Consider the following 20,440-nt stretch of genomic DNA (forward strand, 5'->3'; position numbering starts at 1 on the left):
AAAAAAAAAAAAAAAAAAAAAAGCGGCCGAGCCGCCCTAGGATTGGGCAGAATGCTGCCTCCAACAATCTGCCGCCCCAAGCACCAGCTTGCTCAGCTGGTACCTGGAGCCAGCCCTGATCATAAAATAACAAGATGGGGAGTCATCCATTTTTTTTTTTAAGGTTACTTTTTTAAAAAGATACAAAAAAGTCACTGCTAAGTGCATCACATTCACAATAGGAAAGTCATTAATGTGCATGAAAAGCATACTTCCGCCATTCCAAAAATACATTAAATTATATTTATTTTATCACTATCACTATAATGTGTGCAAAAGAGCCTCAGAGCTTGCTAAGATTATATCAGTGCAATTCCACCCTCCTCGCAAATACACAAGTTGAATGGGAAATAATTTTTAACGTGTAAGTGTCAGCACCATAATAAGGCAAACAAAATCAATAATGCAGATTTATTCAGACATTTAATTATACCAATCAACAAGTTTCTGAAAATGTAATTTTAAATATAAAAAATTAGAATAATAAATTATTTACCTCCTTTTGGAAAAGGAAGAAACGGATGTAGTTGTAAGGTCAGGTTCCCACTCATCAGCAGGATCATAAAATACATCATCAGCTTTGTTACTACCGTTACTCTGAAAGGAGAAGAAAATCCAGTTCCTTTAGCTATGTTAAAGAGGAATGGTATAATAAAAGTTTACAATTTATTTGTAAAAAAGTAGGATGGTCTTTAATATTAGCATTTGCCTTTTGAAATAACCTTAAGCAAGCAAACAAACATTTATGTCAACTTGAGACACAAAGGTTTAATGTAAACTGATTGCAATTAACTTGAAGTACTTAACATATTTGTAAATGCTAATGCAGAAAGGTCTCCACAGATTTGTTCCAGGCTACAAACTTTTATGGAGTGTCCACACTAGCCTTTACAAACAAGATAAAAGTTTAGGGAAGACAATGTTATCCAGCATCCTGGATTTGGGAGAGCCAAGGACAAAACTACTTTACAGTTCACTCCCTAAGCCAGAAGCATAAAGACTCAATGCATTTAGATTTCACTAAAGTTTCTTGCATTATTATAACATTTAGAAATACATAACCATTCTAGCCATATTTTTCCATATGTAATAGCACCTGTTCTCTAGTATTGCCAAGACCAAAGCAGGTCCTAACAATAAATATACCTAAACCGAGTTTTGTTATTTGATACACATACAGAGAAACAGAATTTCCCCCAACTCCGTCCCCACACCTCCATTTAAAAAATTTGAACTAGATAGTACTGAAGGAAGAATTCTGGAGCTTTCTTTTTAAATTTCTGATTTCAGATACCTACATGTGTCTGAAGAAATTACCCTTTCAAATGAAAGGGTTTCAGGTTTCACCATTTGAGGGGCAATTTTGTTTGAAAGGTTTGATAAAAGTTACAGAACAACATTTTCCAAACATGAAAAGCCAGTATTTTTTCTGAGAAAATTGTCTGATGGTATTTTTGGGGCTCCAGTAACACAAATCATTTTTTTCAAATTCCAAGCTTGCCACTGAGTTAGGCCTGCTCTACACTACAAAGTTAGGTCAACGTGTCAACCTGGTTGTACACTTAAATGTCTCTGCCACTGATGTATGTGCCCCATTACACTAACATAGAAACACCAGCTCCCTGAGCAGCATTGTGCTATGGTCAACGTGCAGAAATCGACACAGCTCAAGTATAGACATGGAGTTACCCATGTCGACCCAAAAAGTCCTCCAGCAGCTGCCCCACAATGCCCGACACTGACTGCTCCGGTCACAATTGTTAACTCCAGGGGTCATGCATGCCAGAAGCCCCCCCACCTTTAAAACCCCTCATGTATTTTGAAATGCCTTTTCCTAGTTGTTCAGCTGGGTGAGCACACCTCTATCTGCTCTCCCTTGTTGTATGCAACTTCCCAGCTGACTATGTCAGCTACACACTCCTGATGCACTCCTGCCTGGAGTAGAGAGGAGCTATTTGATCTCCTGGGGCTGCGGGGAGAAGGGCTGTGCAGGCACAGCTCTGAACCAGCTGTAGAAGTGTCAACATCTATCAACAGACTGTTAAGGGGATGCAAGAGAAGAGGGTATGACAAGGACCAGCAGCAGTGTCATATGAAAGCCAAGGAATTGTGGCAGGCCAATCAGAAGGCCAGGGAGGGTAACAATCCATCTGGTGCCGAGTCATAGACCTCCTGCTTAAACCCCACCACCACCCAGCACACCATCTTAGATACCTCTGAGGAGCCAGAGTCACAGGCCCCTGCCATGAACAGTGAGGAGGATGACGACGACGACAAGGAAGGGGTGGTGGCATATGGGGACAGGTGACCAGGAGGGTCCAGCTGTGTTGCGAGCCGGGACCTGTTTTTGACTCCACTGCAGTTCAGCCAGTCTCTGCAGTTGAGCATAGGCAAACCTGACGTAGGGGAAGGAACCTCAGGTAAGAATGTAAATAAATTTCTCATTACTGTGAGGGCATCCCTAACAGCAGGACACAGCTATCCATTTTGCATTAATTTACTTGTACTACAAGAGGGAGCGGGATGACAAAGAGGTAGAGATGCTATCTGCTATTCATTCCCCTGTAAAGTTAGGGGGGCCATGTGGAGTAGTTTGTTTATGTACACGGGGCTGTTTTTGTAAGTGAATAAAACTCCTTTGTTTTGAAAGTTGTTCATCTTTATTAGTTAACAACACATGTTGTGTAATGCCTGCTGGCAGTGAAAGTAGTGGTCTCATACACTCGCAACCTATAGGATCAGAGTCAAACAGAGTAGTCGTAATAAGTGTACATCAAGCACACCAACAGGTGATTGTAGCAGGGTGCTGGTGCAAAAGCACCTAATTACCCCTGCTCAGCCTGCTCCAATCAAGAGAAATAGATTGGGGCTGGTGAAACAGACCTGATGCCTGGCCTGCAGATTGGCTCCACCTGCGGGCCTGACAAGCCAGCAGTTATAAGGGCTGGGAGCCAGCAGAAAGGCCAGCCAGGGAAAGGTCAGTCTCCTAGCTGCGGGCTGACTGTAGGAAAAGGGGGAACTAACCCTGCATGCCTTGTATATAGCTCAACACTGGTGGTGGGAGAACTGTGTGTGTAAATAAAGCCATGGGTGCTGCATAACTGGAGGCCTCTCTGCACTTTAGTGGGACAGCTAACAGGCCCAGGAAGAGGGGTGGGGCAGTGGACTCGTTACAGTGATACATGCACAGAAGTACAGCAAGCACCACACAATTCTTAACAGGCTTCCAAACTGCAGTGCCAAGTTGAGTACAGTACACGACAGCACATTGCTGTGGCTTGCTGTTAAACTCCTCTTTCAAAGCTCCCTAAGCCGTATAGCTCCTCGTTGAGCTCATCTGAAAGCCCTTGAGTCTGGCTGTTCAAACTCAGACGACAGCCACTTCACCACCGCCCCTGCAGCAAGTTTTCCCACTTTGCTTCACAATTATTGTGCAGGACAACAGGCAGCTATAACCATTGGGATATTTTTTGCACTGACATCCAATCTGGTGAGCTGACAATCCCAGCGCCTTTTCAATCTACCAAAAGCACATTCAACTGTCATTCTGCACTGCAGTAGTTGAATCTTTCCTTGGTGCTGTCAAGGTTACTGGTGTACAGCTTCTGGCATTTCAATATTGTCAATGGTAATCTGCCAGTTGGGAAGGACAGTCCATACTTGTAGCTTTCTGAACAGTCCTGTGTTCTTAAAGTGTCATGCACCTTCCCTGACCAGCCAACATTGATGCATCCCCAGTGATCCACCAGCACTTGCATAAGCGTGGAAAAAAGACAGTTACCTTTTCCATAACTGATGTTCTTTGAGATGTGTTGCTTATATCCATTCCATAATAGGTGGCGGGGGGAGCCGGTGGCGCCCCTTATACTGCGCCATGCGGGCGCCACTCCAGAGGGCGCCAGAGCCGGTCTGCTGCGGATACTGCTAAGAGAAAAACTTCTGGCATATGGCAAGCACACACACCTAATATGGAATGGACATGAGCAACCACTAAAAGAAGTAGTTGCCCTTTATGTTGATATACTCTGTAGTAAGGTGAACTAGGGCCAAAACAGGAACGTGCATGCTGTCTATTGCTCCACCGCAGTTTGGGAACCCCTTAACTGAAAAGCCATCCACCATATCCTGCACATAGCAGAGAATCACAGTCCTACATAGCAGGAGATGATTAATGGCCCTGCACTTTTGCATGACAATGGCCCCCCCAGTGGATTTTCCTACTGACTGGTAGCAATCCAGCATTGCAAATTTCCACAGTGCGATCACCACTTGCTTCTCCACTGTCAGTGCAGCTCTCAGTTTGGTGCCCCTGCACTGGATGGCTTGGGCGAGCTCAGCACACAGATCCAGGAATGTGGCCTTATACATCCAAAAGTTCTGCAGCCACTGCTCATCATCCCAAATCTGCATTATGATGCAATACCACCACTCAGTGCTCATTTCTTGGTCCCAGTAGTGGCACTCCACCATTTGCAGCGGTTCTGTGAATGCCACCAACAACCTTGAATTGGTTCGTGCTATGTCCCACAGCAAAGTGACTGCCAGGAAATCATCCCCACGGTTCTTCTTTGCAGCTCTGCAAATACTGGAGAATCGTGCATTCTGTGCTTTCAACACCCAGGACAACAGTGCAGAGCTGTGCAAGCCCCATACTCGCTCAGAGATGACAGACAGCGACAAGTCTCACACACGTTCATGGAAATTGAAAATGGGCAATAAAAATTATGGGATACAGATATTATGGGATGAGTACACTACATTATGGGAAGTTGACCCTTTGCTCTCAGTCACTTTTGCACTAGCTGTTTCTGCCCCACCTTGCTTTGCCAAAACTACCCAAAAGAGAGCACACTGAGTGTTACACTTCGGGATACCTCCCTATGGTGCACTGCACAGTGACACAAGCACTCCTGGTGAGTACACACAGTACTGACACAAGCAGCCAAGTATGCACATACACAGGAGATATACTAACTGTAGTGGCTGTATGCTGAGTCAGCAAAGCTTTGTAGTGTAGACATGACCTGAATGCTCCATCAGAATTAGTGTTTTTGAAATGTTTGGAGAAATTTCATTTAGAAACAGCAAAAATCAAAAAAATGTGATTATAAACTTGACATAGCACATTGTTTTCCACTAATTTGTCAACAATGCATGAGGCTGTGCACAAGTAGGGGCATTGCCAGCAGATCGAGGGACATGATCATTCCCCTCTATTCGACATTGGTGAGGCCTCATCTGGAGTACTGTGTCCAGTTTTGGGAACCACACTACAAGAAGGATGTGGAAAAATTGGAAAGAGTCCAGCGGAGGGCAACAAAAATGATTAGGGGGCTGAAGCACATGATTTATGAGGAGAGGCTGAGGGAACTGGGATTGTTTAGTCTGCAGAAGAGAAGAATGAGGGGGGATTTGATAGCTGTTTTCAACTACCTGAAAGGGGGTTCCAAAGAGGATGGATCTAGACTGTTCTCAGTGGTATCAGATGAGAGAACAAGGAGTAATGGTCTCAAGTTGCAGTGGGGGAGGTTTAGGTTGGATATTAGGAAAAACTTTTTCACTAGGAGGGTGGTGAAGCACTGGAATGGGTTACCTAGGGAGGTGGTGGAATCTCCTTCCTTAGAGGTTTTTAAGGTCAGGCTTGACAAAGCCCTGGCTGGGATGATTTAGTTGGGAATTGGTCCTGCTTTGAGCAGGGGGTTGGACTAGATGACCTCCTGAGGTCCCTTCCAACCCTGATATTCTATGATTCTATTCTATGAAAATAAATGTTGAAAGGAAAAAAGAACAAGTGTGCATATATCCAGAGCATCACACACTGAAGCACGTATAAACTAAGACAAACTGTTTTATGATCCCACTTGATAGCTTTGGACCCTTCCTGCACTGCAGCCAGCTCTCACCTCTGAATACCATCTACTATATTTGTTTTAGTATGCAATTAGATTACACCCTCACATATTGCACACACTGAAGAAAAGATACTGCACTCTGCAAAGCTCCTGAAATGAACTGGAATGCAGCAGAAAGACCACACTCTGTGCCCCTTTTGTTGCCCTCCTAAAAATGGAAGGAACTTGAAGAGGCCCAGCAGGTTGGGTGGATTTTTTTACTAGACTTCCTAAGCTACCCATTCTAAAACTTTACACAATGTATAAATCCATGGTGCTCTTTAGGACATATTGTCCTAGAACATGGGCAATTTGCACTGCGCTTGTATGTTTATAAACAATTGTACAAAGATGGGTTTATTTGCTCTGACACATTTTCTTCCCCCACAGACCAAGGCCAACCATTTTAACTTTGATATGCAATGGGAAAAGAAGTTGCATATAGACAAAACTAAATAAAAAGGGCAATATAATTGTGAAGGTGTTGTCTGCCTTCATGAAATTTCAAATTCTAAAAGTTTTTTTAAATACATACAACCGTGGAGTCAAATACAGATACCTTTCTTCTTTTTTCCTGCCCCCCCTCTTCCTTTGCATATGCTCCTCTTATGTACAAAGCATTAACATTAACACCATCTATCCCAATACAAAATACTGCACATACAAAGGGAACAAGGTATAAATTCTATAGTCTGTCTAAAGGAGATGTAATTAGAGTGATGGAGATTTTTGCTGCATTTAACTAATATAGTTTAAAGAACAGTTTTTTAGGAGACAATGTTTTACATTGAAAAAATGTCTTCCCCAGCCCTTGAAAATCTAAGATTGCACATGAAAACAAGGATCTGCCTGAATGTCAAATTATGTGTTTGACTAGCAAGATCAAAAAACTAGTGAAAATTTGAAAAAAAAATCCGTAAGACCTTTTACAATTGATATTTTCTCAGAATGTATGAGCACGCACGCACATACAACAGTTACAAACATGGGTCCAAGTCCAGAAGTCATTACTCAGTTTTTACTAAGTAAATGAGAGCTTTAGCTAAGGAAGGATGGAGTAAAAACTAAAACGCGTAAAACTGAGTAAAAACTAGGATTTCCCCTACTGTACATAAAAAGCACAGATGTTTAGTTCATTAAAATCTGACAAATTCTGAATCTAACTTTAATTGATTTCATCAATATCTTAGATTAAATGTTTACAATTAGTGAAGTTTTTCTTCAGTTCTTACAGACCTCATAGAGTTCTTTCATTGCTGCTAGCTTATATTCAAACTTCTCCGGGCTCCAGAAAGTTGCAATTCCCAGCTTGAGGTTACGAACCAGCACTTTAACAGAAGGTCCAGTGCCATCTCCTTGTTCTGATATATCATGTCTAATTAAAAAAAAAATACAAAAGCCATGATCACCAAAATTAACAAAAGAGTGGACTAGTGGAACACTATGAGGCTAATAGTTTGCCAATAGGCAAAGATTACTTTTGAAAAATTTGGCTTGCTTAAGAAACAAATAATATCAAGGGGCTAATTAAAATAGAATCATAGAACTGGAAGGAACCTCTAGAGGTCATCTAGTCCAGTCCCCCGCACTAGATGGCAGGACTAAGTATTATCTAGACCATTCCTGAGAGGTGTTTGTCTAACCTGCTCTTAAAAATTTCCAATGATAGAGATTCCACAACCTCCCTAGGCAATTTATTCTAGTGCTTAACCACCCTAACAGTTAGGAAGTTCTTCCTAATGTCCAACCTAAACCTCCCTTGCTGCAATTTAAGCCCATTGCTTCTTGTCCGATCCTCAAGAGGTTAAGAAAAACAATTTTTCTTCCTCCTCTTTGTAACAACAGTTTTCAAATATGTAAAAGGTTATGTCCCCTCTCAGTCTTCTCTTTTCCAGATTAAACAAACCCAATTTTTTCCATCTTCCCTCATAGGTCATGTTTTCTAGACCTTTAATCATTTTTGTCACTCTTCTCTGGACTCTCTCCAATTTGTCCACATCCTTCCTGAAATGTGGACCCAGAACTAGACACAATACTCCAATTGAGGCCTAATCAGCGTGGAGTATAGTGGAAGGATTACTTCTCATGTCTTGCTTACAACACTCCTAATACAGGAGTAATCAGGTTGGTTCTGTAAAATTTTCTTGTAATACAGTCAGATTCAAGGGAGAAATTCCAAAATAGTATACAAGATCATGGCTCTTGAGAAGCCTTAAATAGAAGTTTCTCTGTCGTGTATTTATTATAAATCAGTTTACTCAAAATAGCTTGCAAACCAACAGGTTTGAGTTAAGAGTATTAAGCAAAAGTCTTCTAAGAAAAAGATACGCTCATTCCACATCCAACACCAAATTTAGTTATTTTTTTACACGTGCCTTGTGTGTGAATTAGGTAACTCACCTGCCAAAGACTGTGTGCTTTCCTAATTTGCTACTAATGGTATTGGCCTCCTGGATCATCAGAGAGAGTTTCATAGAATTCCAGTTAGGCTTAACTAAATAAAAAACACATAAGATTATGGTCGACTGGTTCAAACATAATGAAATGATTCTAGACCAAAAAAGGAGACCTTTAAAGGAGTTCGGTGGACAAGGCAGTCTCACGGACTTCCAATTTACTGAAAACACTAAAAGACAGCTCACACTTTCAAAGGATATTTCAAAACTGGAATGCCATTTAAATCATTGTAGGTATCATATTTGCATGGTTTTAGAAACAAATACATTTTACCTTTCTGCTCTGGTCCTCCAGCCTCCACAACTGTGTTTCCTGCTCTTTCCCACAAAGCCTAGACCGTCTGATGATGGGAGAACCTTTGGTCTGCTGAGGAAGTACGCTAATCTACATGTTTCTGTTTGTTCACCCAGCCCAACTAAATATGAACGAAGTATCACTCTAGCGCTGCCTGATGTGCATGTCTCGAGAAGGGCAAGGATCGCATCCCAACAATAAAGATGAAGATCTTATAACTTCAATACCACTGAGATAACGTGTTGGGGTAAGAGATTAAGCTACTAGGATCCCATCTCAACCAGAAATGCAGCAATTTTCTCACAAGAAGGATAGTGAAAACAGAGACTAAAGAGGTCTCTCTGCCAGAAAGTAAACCTCCCAGCAAGCGGGAAGAGAAGAGGAGAAAGCCTCTCTCTCCATTGCCAGACAGCAGAGGAAATAATGATGAATTGAAAGTTACACTGTACACCAGTGGTGGCCAACCTGAGCCTGAGAAGGGGTCAGAATTTACCAATATACATTGCCAAAGAGCCACAGTAATATGTCAGCAGCCCCCCCACGTGCTCCCCAGCCCCCAGTGCCTCCTGCCTGCTGGCAGCCCCCACCAAATCAGCGCCTACTCCCCCCTCCCACCACAATCAGCTGTTTCACCTGTGCAGGAGGCTATGGGGGGAGGGAGGGGGGAGCGAGGGCATGCAAGGCTCAGGTGAAGGGGCCATGGGGCAAAGCAGGGGTTGAGCAGTGTGCACCCCCAAGCACATTGGAAAGTTAGCATCTATAGCTCCAGCCCTGGAATCAGTGCCTAGGTAAGGAGCTGCATATTAACCCCTGAAGAGCCGCATGTGGCTTTGGAGCCACAGGTTGGCCACCCCTGCTGTACACAATCTCTCTCTCTCCCCCTTCCCCCCCCCAACACACACATACTAGTTATAGATTTATTCCCATTTCCACGATTCTGCTGGAGAGTTTCTATTTCTTTAGCAATTTTCTGCTTCTCAGCCTCCAGAGCTTCAAGAATCTTTGCATGACGAATAGTATGATCTTCTAAAGCCTAAAGAAAAGACATATAGATCCATCCATGACAATGTTTTTACAAGAAGCAAAGGATAAAATGGGGTGAGAGGTTATTTTATCTTTTGAGGCTGCATGCTTTACAATAAACTTCTCTTTGATCCGATCCCTCTACTACATCAGTTAAGACGACACAAATTCTACCAATTTTCATTGCTTGCTTAAATTCTGACATGTATATGTTGGAGCATTTATTATTTAAATGGGACTACTGAATTCAAGAAAAAGGGAACAGAATTTTCTATCAATTATTTTAAAAAGAAAAAAATCTATCATAGAAGTTTAAAGATGAAAGAAAATGTGCACTAGCAGTCATGGAAAATGACGACGTTTTGGTGTCTACTGCAGTCAGCAAATGTAGAAACCTAACCTGGGTCAAAATGTAAGGTATTACATCTATTAATACGATTTAGGAATAATTCCTCATTTTCAGGGGTGCTGTCAAGTCTCCTTTCATGTTTTTATCTGAGGAAACAAGTTTTGAAAGTATTCTGGCTCCCTCAGATATTTCCCCAAATACTTAACATTCTAGACATTGCTTGCACTTATGCCTGAGTCCATCATTTTTGGTGAGCTCAACATTCCCCTAAGTTTGGAATATCAGCAACCCAGCCCCCATTACATAAAATTATAGCTGACCTTGTTATTTCTGATTCCCCAAATAGCAGCTGATTTAATAAGAGGGCAGTAAATGAGACACATCTGTCTTAAAATCATTTTGGAAAGGACTATTTTTAAGAGAGCCAATTAAGTTAAATAATACTATAAAGGTTTGTTTAAATATATGATTGATCAGACAAAATGCATGTTTTAAAATTACCTGTCTGGTGGCTAATGTCTCCATTTCCAGACGCTTCTTGCTGAAATGTACTTCCAACTCAAGATGTTGCTTTGCTTTTTCCAGTTCTTGTATTTTGTTAGCGGTCTGCTGGTTATTCATTTCCTGAATTTGTTTCTTATGAGATTCTTCTCTCTAAAAAAAAAACAAAAGGACAGAATGAATGGGGTATGGAAAAATCACATGCTTCAGCTCATCCAACCCATTCGCTAAAGATGGATATTAGAGTTTGTTCTTCTTTCAGTCCATGAAAGATTTATGGCCACTATACATTACAGAGATAAAGTCACTTTCTCAGCAATGGGAGGTTATATCCCAGTCAATGAACATCAACTGTTATACCCTATAGTACAGAAGTGGGCAAACTACGGCCCGCGGGACCGTCCTGCCTGGACCTTAAGCTCCCGGCCGGGGAGGCTAGCCCCCAGGCCCTCCCCTGCTGTCTCCCCTCCCCTGCAGCCTCAGCTCGCTGTGCTGCCAGCGCTCTGGGCGGTGGGACTGCAAGCTCCTGCCGGGCAGCATGGCTGCGAGCGCCGCTGGCCTGCCCCGGTGCTCTAGACTATGCGGCAGTGTGGCTGGCTCTGGCTAGGCGGTGCGGCTGCCAGTCTGGTGCTCTGAGCAGCATGGTAAGGGGGCGGGGGGATTCGATAAGGGGCAGGGAGTCCCGGGGGGCAGTCAGGGGACAGGGGTGTGGATAGGGGTGGGGGCAGTCAGGGGACAGTGAGCAGGGGGGTTGGATAGTGGGTGGGGTACTGGGGGGCGGTTAGGGGCAGGAGGTCCCGGGAGGGGGCAGTCAGGGGACAAGAAGCAGGGGGGGTTGGATGGGTTGGGGCTTCTGAGGGGGGCAGGAAGTGGGAAGGGGCAGGGGCTAGGCTGTTTGGGGAGGCACAGCCTTCCCCACCCGGCGCTCCATACAGTTTCGGAATCCCAATGTGGCCCTCAGGCCAAAAAGTTTGCCCACCCCTGCTATAGTACATTTGCTGAGAAGTAAAGTATCATAAATTTATCACTTTGCCACCATATATTATTCTCTATTAATTATATCAAGCCAGCATACCCTGAAAATTGTATCCTGCTTGTAACAATCCTTGCCCCAAGGCACATGCAAACTAGCAGAACAGCAAATACAAGAAAGAATGAAAACCCCGTGCAAAAAGAGTGCATTATAGCTGGAATACTTTGTGCAATAGGTGGCCTTTTATAAGTGTTTCAAAGGAGGGGAGAGAGCGAGCCAGGGATTCAGCTGTTCAGGCATGCGAGACAGCATGAAAGGCTACACAATCCACCTTTTTGTTTAATTATGCAAAGCAATTTACCAGTTCTGCTTCTAGTGATTTTATCTTGCTTTCGTAAACTTTTTGTTGAGAAATAAGTTCTTGTTGAGCCATCTCTTTTGCAAACTGGATACCTTGCATCATTTCTTCCTTGGCTTTCAGTCGTGCCTCTTCAATTTCTGATTCAAGTCTGGAAGTAGTGAGCAACTTAAATTAAAATGTTAGCTTTTAACCTTTTTTAGTATGTTGCATATGAGTTAAAAAGAGTAACAAATGCTATATTCATTACTTTATTACTTCGGTCAAACGTGAAATTTAGATCTAAAAACCTCTCATTTTAATTGTGGTGGGTGTGCTAAGTTTTTGTAAAAAGCAACAGAGGGTCCTGTGGCACCTTTAAGACTAACAGAAGTATTGGGAGCATAAGCTTTCGTGGGTAAGAACCTCACTTCTTCAGATGCAAGTTTTTGTAGTTTATTGATTATCTGTTCTCACCTCCCCCGGGGAGAAAATCACACACAAGAAGGAAAAAGACTTTTTAGCCACAGCTGCTACATTTTGGGCAATTCGATCATTAGAAACATAGATAGCTGGGTTTGCGATGATCAGGAGAACCGCATGGTGACTTGCCTGTCTGGTGCGACGGTTGCGGATCTCTTGAGACATCTAGATAGGCTTATGTGTAGAGCTGGGGAGGAGCCAGTGGTCGTGGTACATGTAGGTACCAACAACATGGGGAAGGATAGGAGAGAGGTCCTGGAGGCCAAATTTAGGCTTCTAGGTAAGAGATTGAAGTCCAGGACCTCCATGGTAGCATTCTCAGAAATGCTTCCAGTTCAACGCGCAGGGCCAGTTAGATAGGGAGAACTGCAGGGTCTCAATGCGTGGATGAGACGATGGCGTAGGGAGAAGGAGTTTAGATTTATTAGGAACTGGGGAAGCTTTTGGGAGAGGGGGAGCCTATACAGGAAGGATGGGCTCCACGGAACCAGATTGCTGAAGCTTAAAATTAAAAAAAGTCGTAGAACAGTTTTTAAACTAGGGGCTGGGGGAAAGCCGACAGGTGCGGAGGAGCATGTGGTGTGGACATGTCTTAGGGGAGGATCTATAAATGGAGTTTCCCTATGTCCTAATAAGAAGGAGAGGATGGAAAATGATGAAATAGAGGGAGGCTCTGATGAGAAACAGTCAAATGAAAAAAGTCCCATTCAATTACATCATGCAATAGGGAACAGCCAAAAAATGAAAAGTTTTTAAAATGCTTATATACCAATGATAGAAGTCTAAATAGTAAGATGGGTGAACTAAAGTGCCTAATATTAAATGAGGATATTGATATAATAGACATCACAGAAATCTGGTGGAATGAGGATAATCAATGGGACACAGTAATACCAGGGTACAAAATAGATCAGAAGGACAGAAAAGGCCGTGCTGGTGGGGGAGTGGCACTATATGTGAAAGAAAGCATAGAATCAAATGAAGTAAAAATCTTAAATGAACTAAATTGTACTATAGAATCTCTATGGATAATAATTCCATGCTTGAAAAATAAGAATTATAGCAGTAGGGCTATATTACAGACCACCTGACCAGAATGGTGTTAGTGACTCTGAAATGCTCAGGGAGATTAGAGAGGCTATTAAAATAAAAAAACTCAATAATAATAATGGGGAATTTCAACTATCCCCATATTGACTGGGTACATATCACCTCAGGAAGGGATGCTGAGATTAAGTTTCTTGACACCTTAAATGACTGCTTCTTGGAGCAGCTAGTCCTGGAACCCACAAGAGGAGAGGCAATTCTTGATTTAGTCCTAAGTGGAGCACAGGATCAGGTCCAAGAGGTGAACATAGCTGGACCGCTTGGTAATAGTGACCATAATATAATTAAATTTAACATCCCTGTGGCAGGGAAAACTCCACAGAGGCCCAACACTATAGCATTTAATTTCAGAAAGGGGAACTACACAAAAATGAGGAGGTAAGTGAAACAGAAATTAAAAAGGTACAGTACCAAAAGTAAAATCCCTGCAAGCTGCGTGGAAACTTTTGAAAGACACCATAATAAAGGCTCAACTTAAATGTATACCCCAATTTAAAAAACATAAGAGAACCAAAGAAGAGCCACCGTGGTTAAACAACAAAGTAAAAGAAGCAGTGAGAGGCAAAAAGAAATCCTTTAAAAAGTGGAAGATAAATCTGTGACTTGCAGTCTATATAATTTTATAAAAATATGCTAATAAGTGAATATAATGTAACTGGAATATGCTTTATGCAAAAGGTCTCTTGTAAGGTATTACAAAGCTTATAATCTACTGAGTGTGATCATCCTATTTGTATAAATGTACCACTTTTGTATTTAAAACTAGAAATATGAAATATAACTCTGAGGGCCTATTGTAATTATGCAAAGTGTGGGCCATTAATGGTGGTTTGGAATCTTGATGACTCCCATTAACCAGGACAATTGTCTGCAGATGGGTGTGCTTTACCTGTAAGTCTTCCTGTATACCTGTGTGCTGGCAAGTGGGCAATGAAGTCTTGCAGTGACATGTGATCATGTCACCTGAACTGAAATCCATCTTTAACCTGGTGTCTTTCCATTGAGAAGGAGGGGGTGGGAACCCAGAGAGAGACAAAGGGTTCCCGCCTTATGCAAAAGATATATAAAGGGGTGGAACAGAACAAAGGGAGGAGAGCGGCCATCATGAAGAATCCCCTAGCTACCACCTGAGCTGGAACAAGAGCTGTACCAGGGGAAAGAGTTGTGCCCAGGCCTGGAAGGTGTCCAGTGTGAGGAAAAAACTTACTGAAGCATCTCTGAGGGTAAGATTATCTGTATTCAGTTTGATTAGACCTAGATTTGCAAGTTTTATTTTATTTTGCTTGGTAACTTACTTTGTTCTGTCTGTTACTACTTGAAACCACTTAAATCCTACTTTCTGTATTTAATAAAATCACTTTTTTCTTATTAATTAACTCAGAGTATGTATTAATACCTGGGGGAGCAAACAACTGTGCATCTCTCTCTATCAGTGTTATAAAGGGCGAACAATTTATGAGTTTACCCTGAATACGCTTTATACAGGGTAAAACGGATTTATTTGGGTTTAGACTCCATTGGGAGTTGGGCATCTGAGTGTTAAAAACAGTAACACTTCTGTTAGCTGCTTTCAGGTAAACCTGCAGCTTTGGGGCAAGTATTTCAGACCGTGTGCCTGTGTTGGAGCAGACAGGAGTGTCTGGCTCAGCAAGACAGGGTGCTGGGGCCCTGAGCTGGCAGGAAAGGCAGGGGTAGAAGTAGGCTTGGCACATGGGGTGTCAGCTCCCAAGGGGGGGTTCTGTGATCTAACCCATCACAAAATCCTAATGAGGAAAATAGAAAAGAGCATAAACTCACACAAATGAAGTGTAAAAATATAATTAGAAAGACCAAAAAAAAAATTTGACGAACAGCTAGCCAAAGACTCAAAAAGGAACAGTAAAAAAAAATTTTAAATACATCAGAAGCAGAAAGCCTGCTAAACAACTAGTGGGGCCACTGGACGATCGAGATGCTAAAGGACCACTCAAAGATGATGAGGCCATTGCGGACAAACTAAATGAAATCTTTGCATCGGTCTTCACTGTTGAGGATGTGAGGGAGATTCCCAAACCTGAGCCATTTTTTGGGGGGTGACAGATCTGAGGAACTGTCCCAAATTGAGGGGTCATTAGAGGAGATTTTGGAACAAATTGATAAACTAAACAGTAATAAGTCTCCAGCACCTGATGATGTTCACCCAAGAGTTTTGAAGGAACTCAAATGTGAAATTGCAGGACTACTAACTGTCATCTGTAACCTATCATTTAAACCAGCTTCTGTACCAAATGACTGGAGGATAGCTAATGTGATGCCAATTTTTAAAAAGGGCTCCAGAGGTGACCCTGGCAACTACAGGCCAGTAAGGCTCACTTCGGTATCGGGCAAAACGGTTGAAATTATCATAAAGAACAAAATTGTCAGACACATAGATGAACATAATTTGTTGGGAAATAGTAAACATGGTTTTTGTAAAGGGAAATCATGCCTCACCAATCTACTAGAATTCTTTAAGGGGGTCAACAAGCATGCAGACAAAGGAGATCCAGTGGATATAGTGTATTTAGTTTTTCAGAAAGCTTTTGACAAGGTCCCTCACCAAAGGCTCTTAAGCAAAATAAGCAGTCATGGGATAAGAACGAAGGTTCTCTCATGGATTGTAACTGGTTAAAAGATAGGAAACAAAGGGTAGGAGTAAATGGTCAGTTTTCAGAATGGAGAAAGGTAAAGAGTGGGGTCCCCCAGGGATCTGTACTGGGCCCAGTCGTATTTAACATATTCATAAACAATCTGGAAAAAGGGGTAAATGGTGAGATGGCAAAATTTGTGGATAATACAAAACTACTCAAGAGAGTTAAGTCCCAGGCAGGCTGCGAAGAGCTACAAAAGAATCTCACACAACTGGGTGATTGGGCAACAAAATGGCAGATGAAATTTAATCTTGATAAATGCAAAGTAATGCACATTGGAAAACATAATCCTAACTATACATATACAATGATGGGTCTAAATTAGCTGTTACCACTCAAGAAAGAGGTCTTGGAGTCATTGTGGATAGTTCTCTGAAATCATCGACTCAATGTGCAGCGGCAGTCAAAAAACCAAACAGAATGTTGGGAATCATCAAGAAAGGGATAGATAAGACAGAAAATATCATATTGCCTCTATATAAATCCATGGTACGCACACACCTTGAATACTGCGTGCAGTTGTGGTCGCCCCATCTCAGAAAAAAGATATACTGGAATTGGAAAAGGTTCAGAAAAGGGTAACAAAAATGATTAGGGGTATAGAATGGCTTCCGTATGAGGCGAGATTAATAAGACTGACTTTTCAGCTTGGAAAAGAGGCGCCTGGGTGGGATATGATAGAGGTCTATAAAATCACAAGTGGTATAGAGAAAGTAAATAAGGGAGTGTTATATACTCCTCCTCATAATACAAGAGCAAGGGGCTACCTTTTCCAGAGGGTGTTGCAAAGGCCAATACTATAACGGGGTTCAAAAAGGGAGCGAGATAGATTCATGGAAGATAGCCATTGATGGACCTATTAGCCAGGAATGGTGTCCCTAGCCTCTGTTTGCCAGAAGCTGGGATTGGGTGACAGGGCATGGATCACTTGATGAAAACCTGTCTGTTCATTCCCTTTGGGGCACCTGCCATTGGCCACTGTCAGAGGACAGGATACTGGGCTTGATGGACCTTTGGTCTGATCCAGTATGGCTGTTCTTATGTTATGTTCTTTATGCCTATTTTACTGCATTTGGTTTCAAGAACTGTTTTATTGAGAATCTTTCACAAATAGTATCTGCTGTAGAAACTCACAAATCTACAGTCACATGGATTAGAAGAGCCAAACTTTAAATCATTGAGGAATGCAGATTTCCAAGTGCCATGGGTGGAGCTAGTGGGCTGATAGCATGCTTTCTGTGGACCAACAGGGTGCCACATCACACACACCCTAGTCCCACCTTAGCACCTCATACTACCACTTACAGCTGGATACAAATGTTGTTCACCATCCTCTTTGTGTTGTTGCTGCTCTATAAAAGGTAAGGTACTCTGTGCCCTTACACTGATCTAATCAGAGTGGGAAGAGAAAGCCTGCAGCCAGAAGAGGAGGTTACTCACCCTGTGCAGTAACTGACGTTCTTCAAGATGAGTGTCCCTGTGGGTGCTCCGCTCCAGGTGTTGGTGCGTCCCTGCGCCTTCGCTCGGAGATTTTTCGTAGCAGTACTCGTACTGGCCACGCATGCGCAGAGGCTGCCCCCCGCTGTGAGTCTAGGATAATAGTACGCATGCGTGGCCAATCTCCTCAGTTCCTTCTCTACAACGGAGGCTACCCCAACTCCGAAGTAGAGGGGAGGAGGGTGGGTAGTGGAGCACCCACAGGGACACTCATCTCGAAGAACGTCAGTTACTGCACAGGGTGAGTAACCTCCTCTTCTTCGAGAGAGATGTTCCTGTGGGTGCTCCACTCCAGGTGACTTAAAAGCCGTGTATCTTAAGGAGGTAGGGACTTCGGATCTGATAGGAACGCCGTAGATAGTACAGCCCTGCCCAAACGTATATCTGATAGAGGGCCTTGAGTAAGGGCATAGTGTTTAACAAATGTGTGCTCAGAGGACCAGGTGGCTGCTTTACAGATATCAGCCAGGGGAACTTTGCGTAAGAATGCTACAGAGGCAGCCATAGATCTAGTGGAGTGTATTCTGATGCCGTCTGGAGGTGTAACTTTCTTCATCTGATAGCACAACCGGATGCACTGAGAAATCCAGTTCGAAAGTCTCTGGGTAGAAATAGGCGTACCTTTGGAGCGCTCCGCGATGGAGACAAAAAGTCTGGAAGAATTTCTAAAAGGTTTGGTTCTATCCAAATAGAAGGACAAGGCCCTGCGTACATCTAGCGTATGCATTGAGGCTTCGAACGAGTTCGCATGTGGCTTCGGGAAAAAGGTCGGAAAGTGTATCGGCTCATTAATGTGGAATGACGAGTGTACCTTAGGAAGAAAATTGGGGTGTAACCTGAGGGTAACCTTGTCTTTGAAAAATAGCGTATATGGTGGGTCTGCCATAAGAGCTGCTATTTCTCCTGCCCGTCTGGCGGAGGTAATTGCCACTAAAAATGCTGTTTTCATCGAGAGGTGTAAAAGGGAGCACGTGGCTAGGGGTTCAAATGGTTGTTGAGTTAGGCAAGATAGTACTAGATGAAGGTCCCACGGGGTGGTAGGTGGTTTAATGTCTGGGTATAGGGTTTGGAGTCCCTTGAGGAAGCGCTTGGTGATAGGATGAGCAAATACAGAAGAATCATCAATTTTGTCATGAAAAGTTGTAATAGCAGCTAAATGGACCCTGATGGAGCTGAAAGAAAGGCCGGATTGCTTAAGGTCCAATAGGTAGTCAAGTATGAGCGGAAGAGATGCTGCCGTGGGACCAAGTTGTTTAGCTGAACACCAGTGTGTGAATCGTTTCCACTTACGTAGATAGGTGGTGCGAGTAGATTGTGTTCTGCTATGTAGGAGCACTCTTTGAACTTGTTCAGCGCAATCTAGTTCGCTTTGGGAGAACCATGTAGGAACCATGCTTTGAGGTGAAGCATGGATAGGTTGGGGTGGAGAAAATGGCCGTGTTGTTGTGATAGGAGGTTCGGGATGAGAGGCAAGGGGATTGGTGGTCGAATCGACATTTTGGTGAGAAACGGAAACCAGGGCTGTCTGGGCCACAATCGATGGTAAGTCATATGGATCGGAGAGCTTCGTCGAATGTTGAAGCTTTGAGGAGGCAATCGTCTAGGTAAGGAAATATTACGACCCCTTGTTTTCTGAGGTAGGCTGTAACTACGGCTAGGATCTTGGAAAAAACACAGGGGGCCATGGACAGTCCGAAGGGGAGAACCCTGTATTGGAAATGTGTGGAGCCGAGAGTAAAACGTAGGAATTGTCTGTGGGACGGGTGTATAGTCACATGAAAATAGGCGTCCTGTAGGTCGAGGGCTGAAAACCAGTCGCCCTGCTCCAGCGCTGGATTATAGTGGTGAGAGTGACCATCTTGAACTTTTGCTTTTTGACAAATTTGTTGAGCCGCCTGAGGTCAAGGATTGGTCGCCATCCCCCATTTTTCTTCTCTGTTAAGAAATAATGGGAGTAAAAACCCTGCCCTCTGTGTCGTTCTGGCACAGTTTGTACTGCTCCCAGTTGAAGGAGATGCTGCACTTCTTGGAAGAGTAGTCGCTCGTTAGATGGGTCCCTGAAGAGGGACGGGGAGGGTGGGAGAGGAAGGGGATGGCGTATCCAATTGTAACTACCTCTATGACCCATTTGTTGGATGTAATTTTCTGCCATTGATGAGAGAATGGTCATAGCAGTGTCCAAAGATAGGTGTGCCGGCTGAAGTGGGAACGCTGTTTTCTAAACCCTCGACCAATGCTTCAAAACTGCCTATTAGTTGGAGGGGGTTGTGGCGCCCCTGTAGAGTTAGGACGACGACGCTGGAATCTTGGTCTTTGGCGTTGTTGTTGCTGTTGTTGCTCCTGTGGTCTATAGGAGTGTTGTGTAAATGCGGGGTAGCGTGGGCGTTGATAAGGTTGATATCTATATTGTCGTCTTCTGGTCGCAGGTGGCTGGAGGCCTAGGGACCGGAGGGTTGCCCTTGCGTCCTTCATCGAATGAAGCACGTCGTTTGTGGTGGAGGCAAAAAGTTTTTCCCCGTCAAAGGGAAGATCTTCAATGGTGCTCTGGACCTCTCCAGGAAAGAAGGAGGAGGAGAGCCATGAACCCCGTCGCATGACCACTGCTGTGGCAGTCGACCTTGCTGCAGTGTTAGCTACATCGAGGGCCGCTTGGAGAGCGGTACGTGATATGGTTTGTCCCTCGGACACCAGAGCTGTGAATTGTTTCTTCTGCTCTGGGATGTGATCAATAAAATCCATGAATTTATTATAGTTTTTGTGGTCATATTTTGCAAGGACTGCAGTATAATTAGCTATGCGAAATTGTAGCGTCGAGGATGC

At 43.3% G+C, this 20,440-nt stretch overlaps 1 protein-coding gene across 1 annotated transcript in view; it reads right to left on the reverse strand.

The window, feature by feature from the left end:
• The window catches only part of LOC113407249 (kinesin-like protein KIF14), an 86,245-nt gene that overhangs the window by 28,396 nt on the left and 37,409 nt on the right, over positions 1-20,440 (reverse strand). Inside the window, exons 16-21 of the mRNA XM_026655536.1 lie at positions 11,889-12,036; positions 10,555-10,707; positions 9,588-9,714; positions 8,331-8,424; positions 7,167-7,305; positions 536-636 (exon numbers count right to left, since the gene is read on the reverse strand). Of these exons, the coding sequence (XP_026511321.1) occupies positions 536-636; positions 7,167-7,305; positions 8,331-8,424; positions 9,588-9,714; positions 10,555-10,707; positions 11,889-12,036 (762 nt within the window). The remainder of the gene's footprint in view (positions 1-535; positions 637-7,166; positions 7,306-8,330; positions 8,425-9,587; positions 9,715-10,554; positions 10,708-11,888; positions 12,037-20,440) is intronic.

The sequence above is a fragment of the Terrapene carolina genome, unplaced genomic scaffold, assembly GCF_002925995.2.
Source record: "Terrapene carolina triunguis isolate 2854851 unplaced genomic scaffold, T_m_triunguis-2.0 Scaffold210, whole genome shotgun sequence".
In the NCBI taxonomy this organism is placed as follows: Eukaryota; Metazoa; Chordata; order Testudines; family Emydidae; genus Terrapene; species Terrapene triunguis.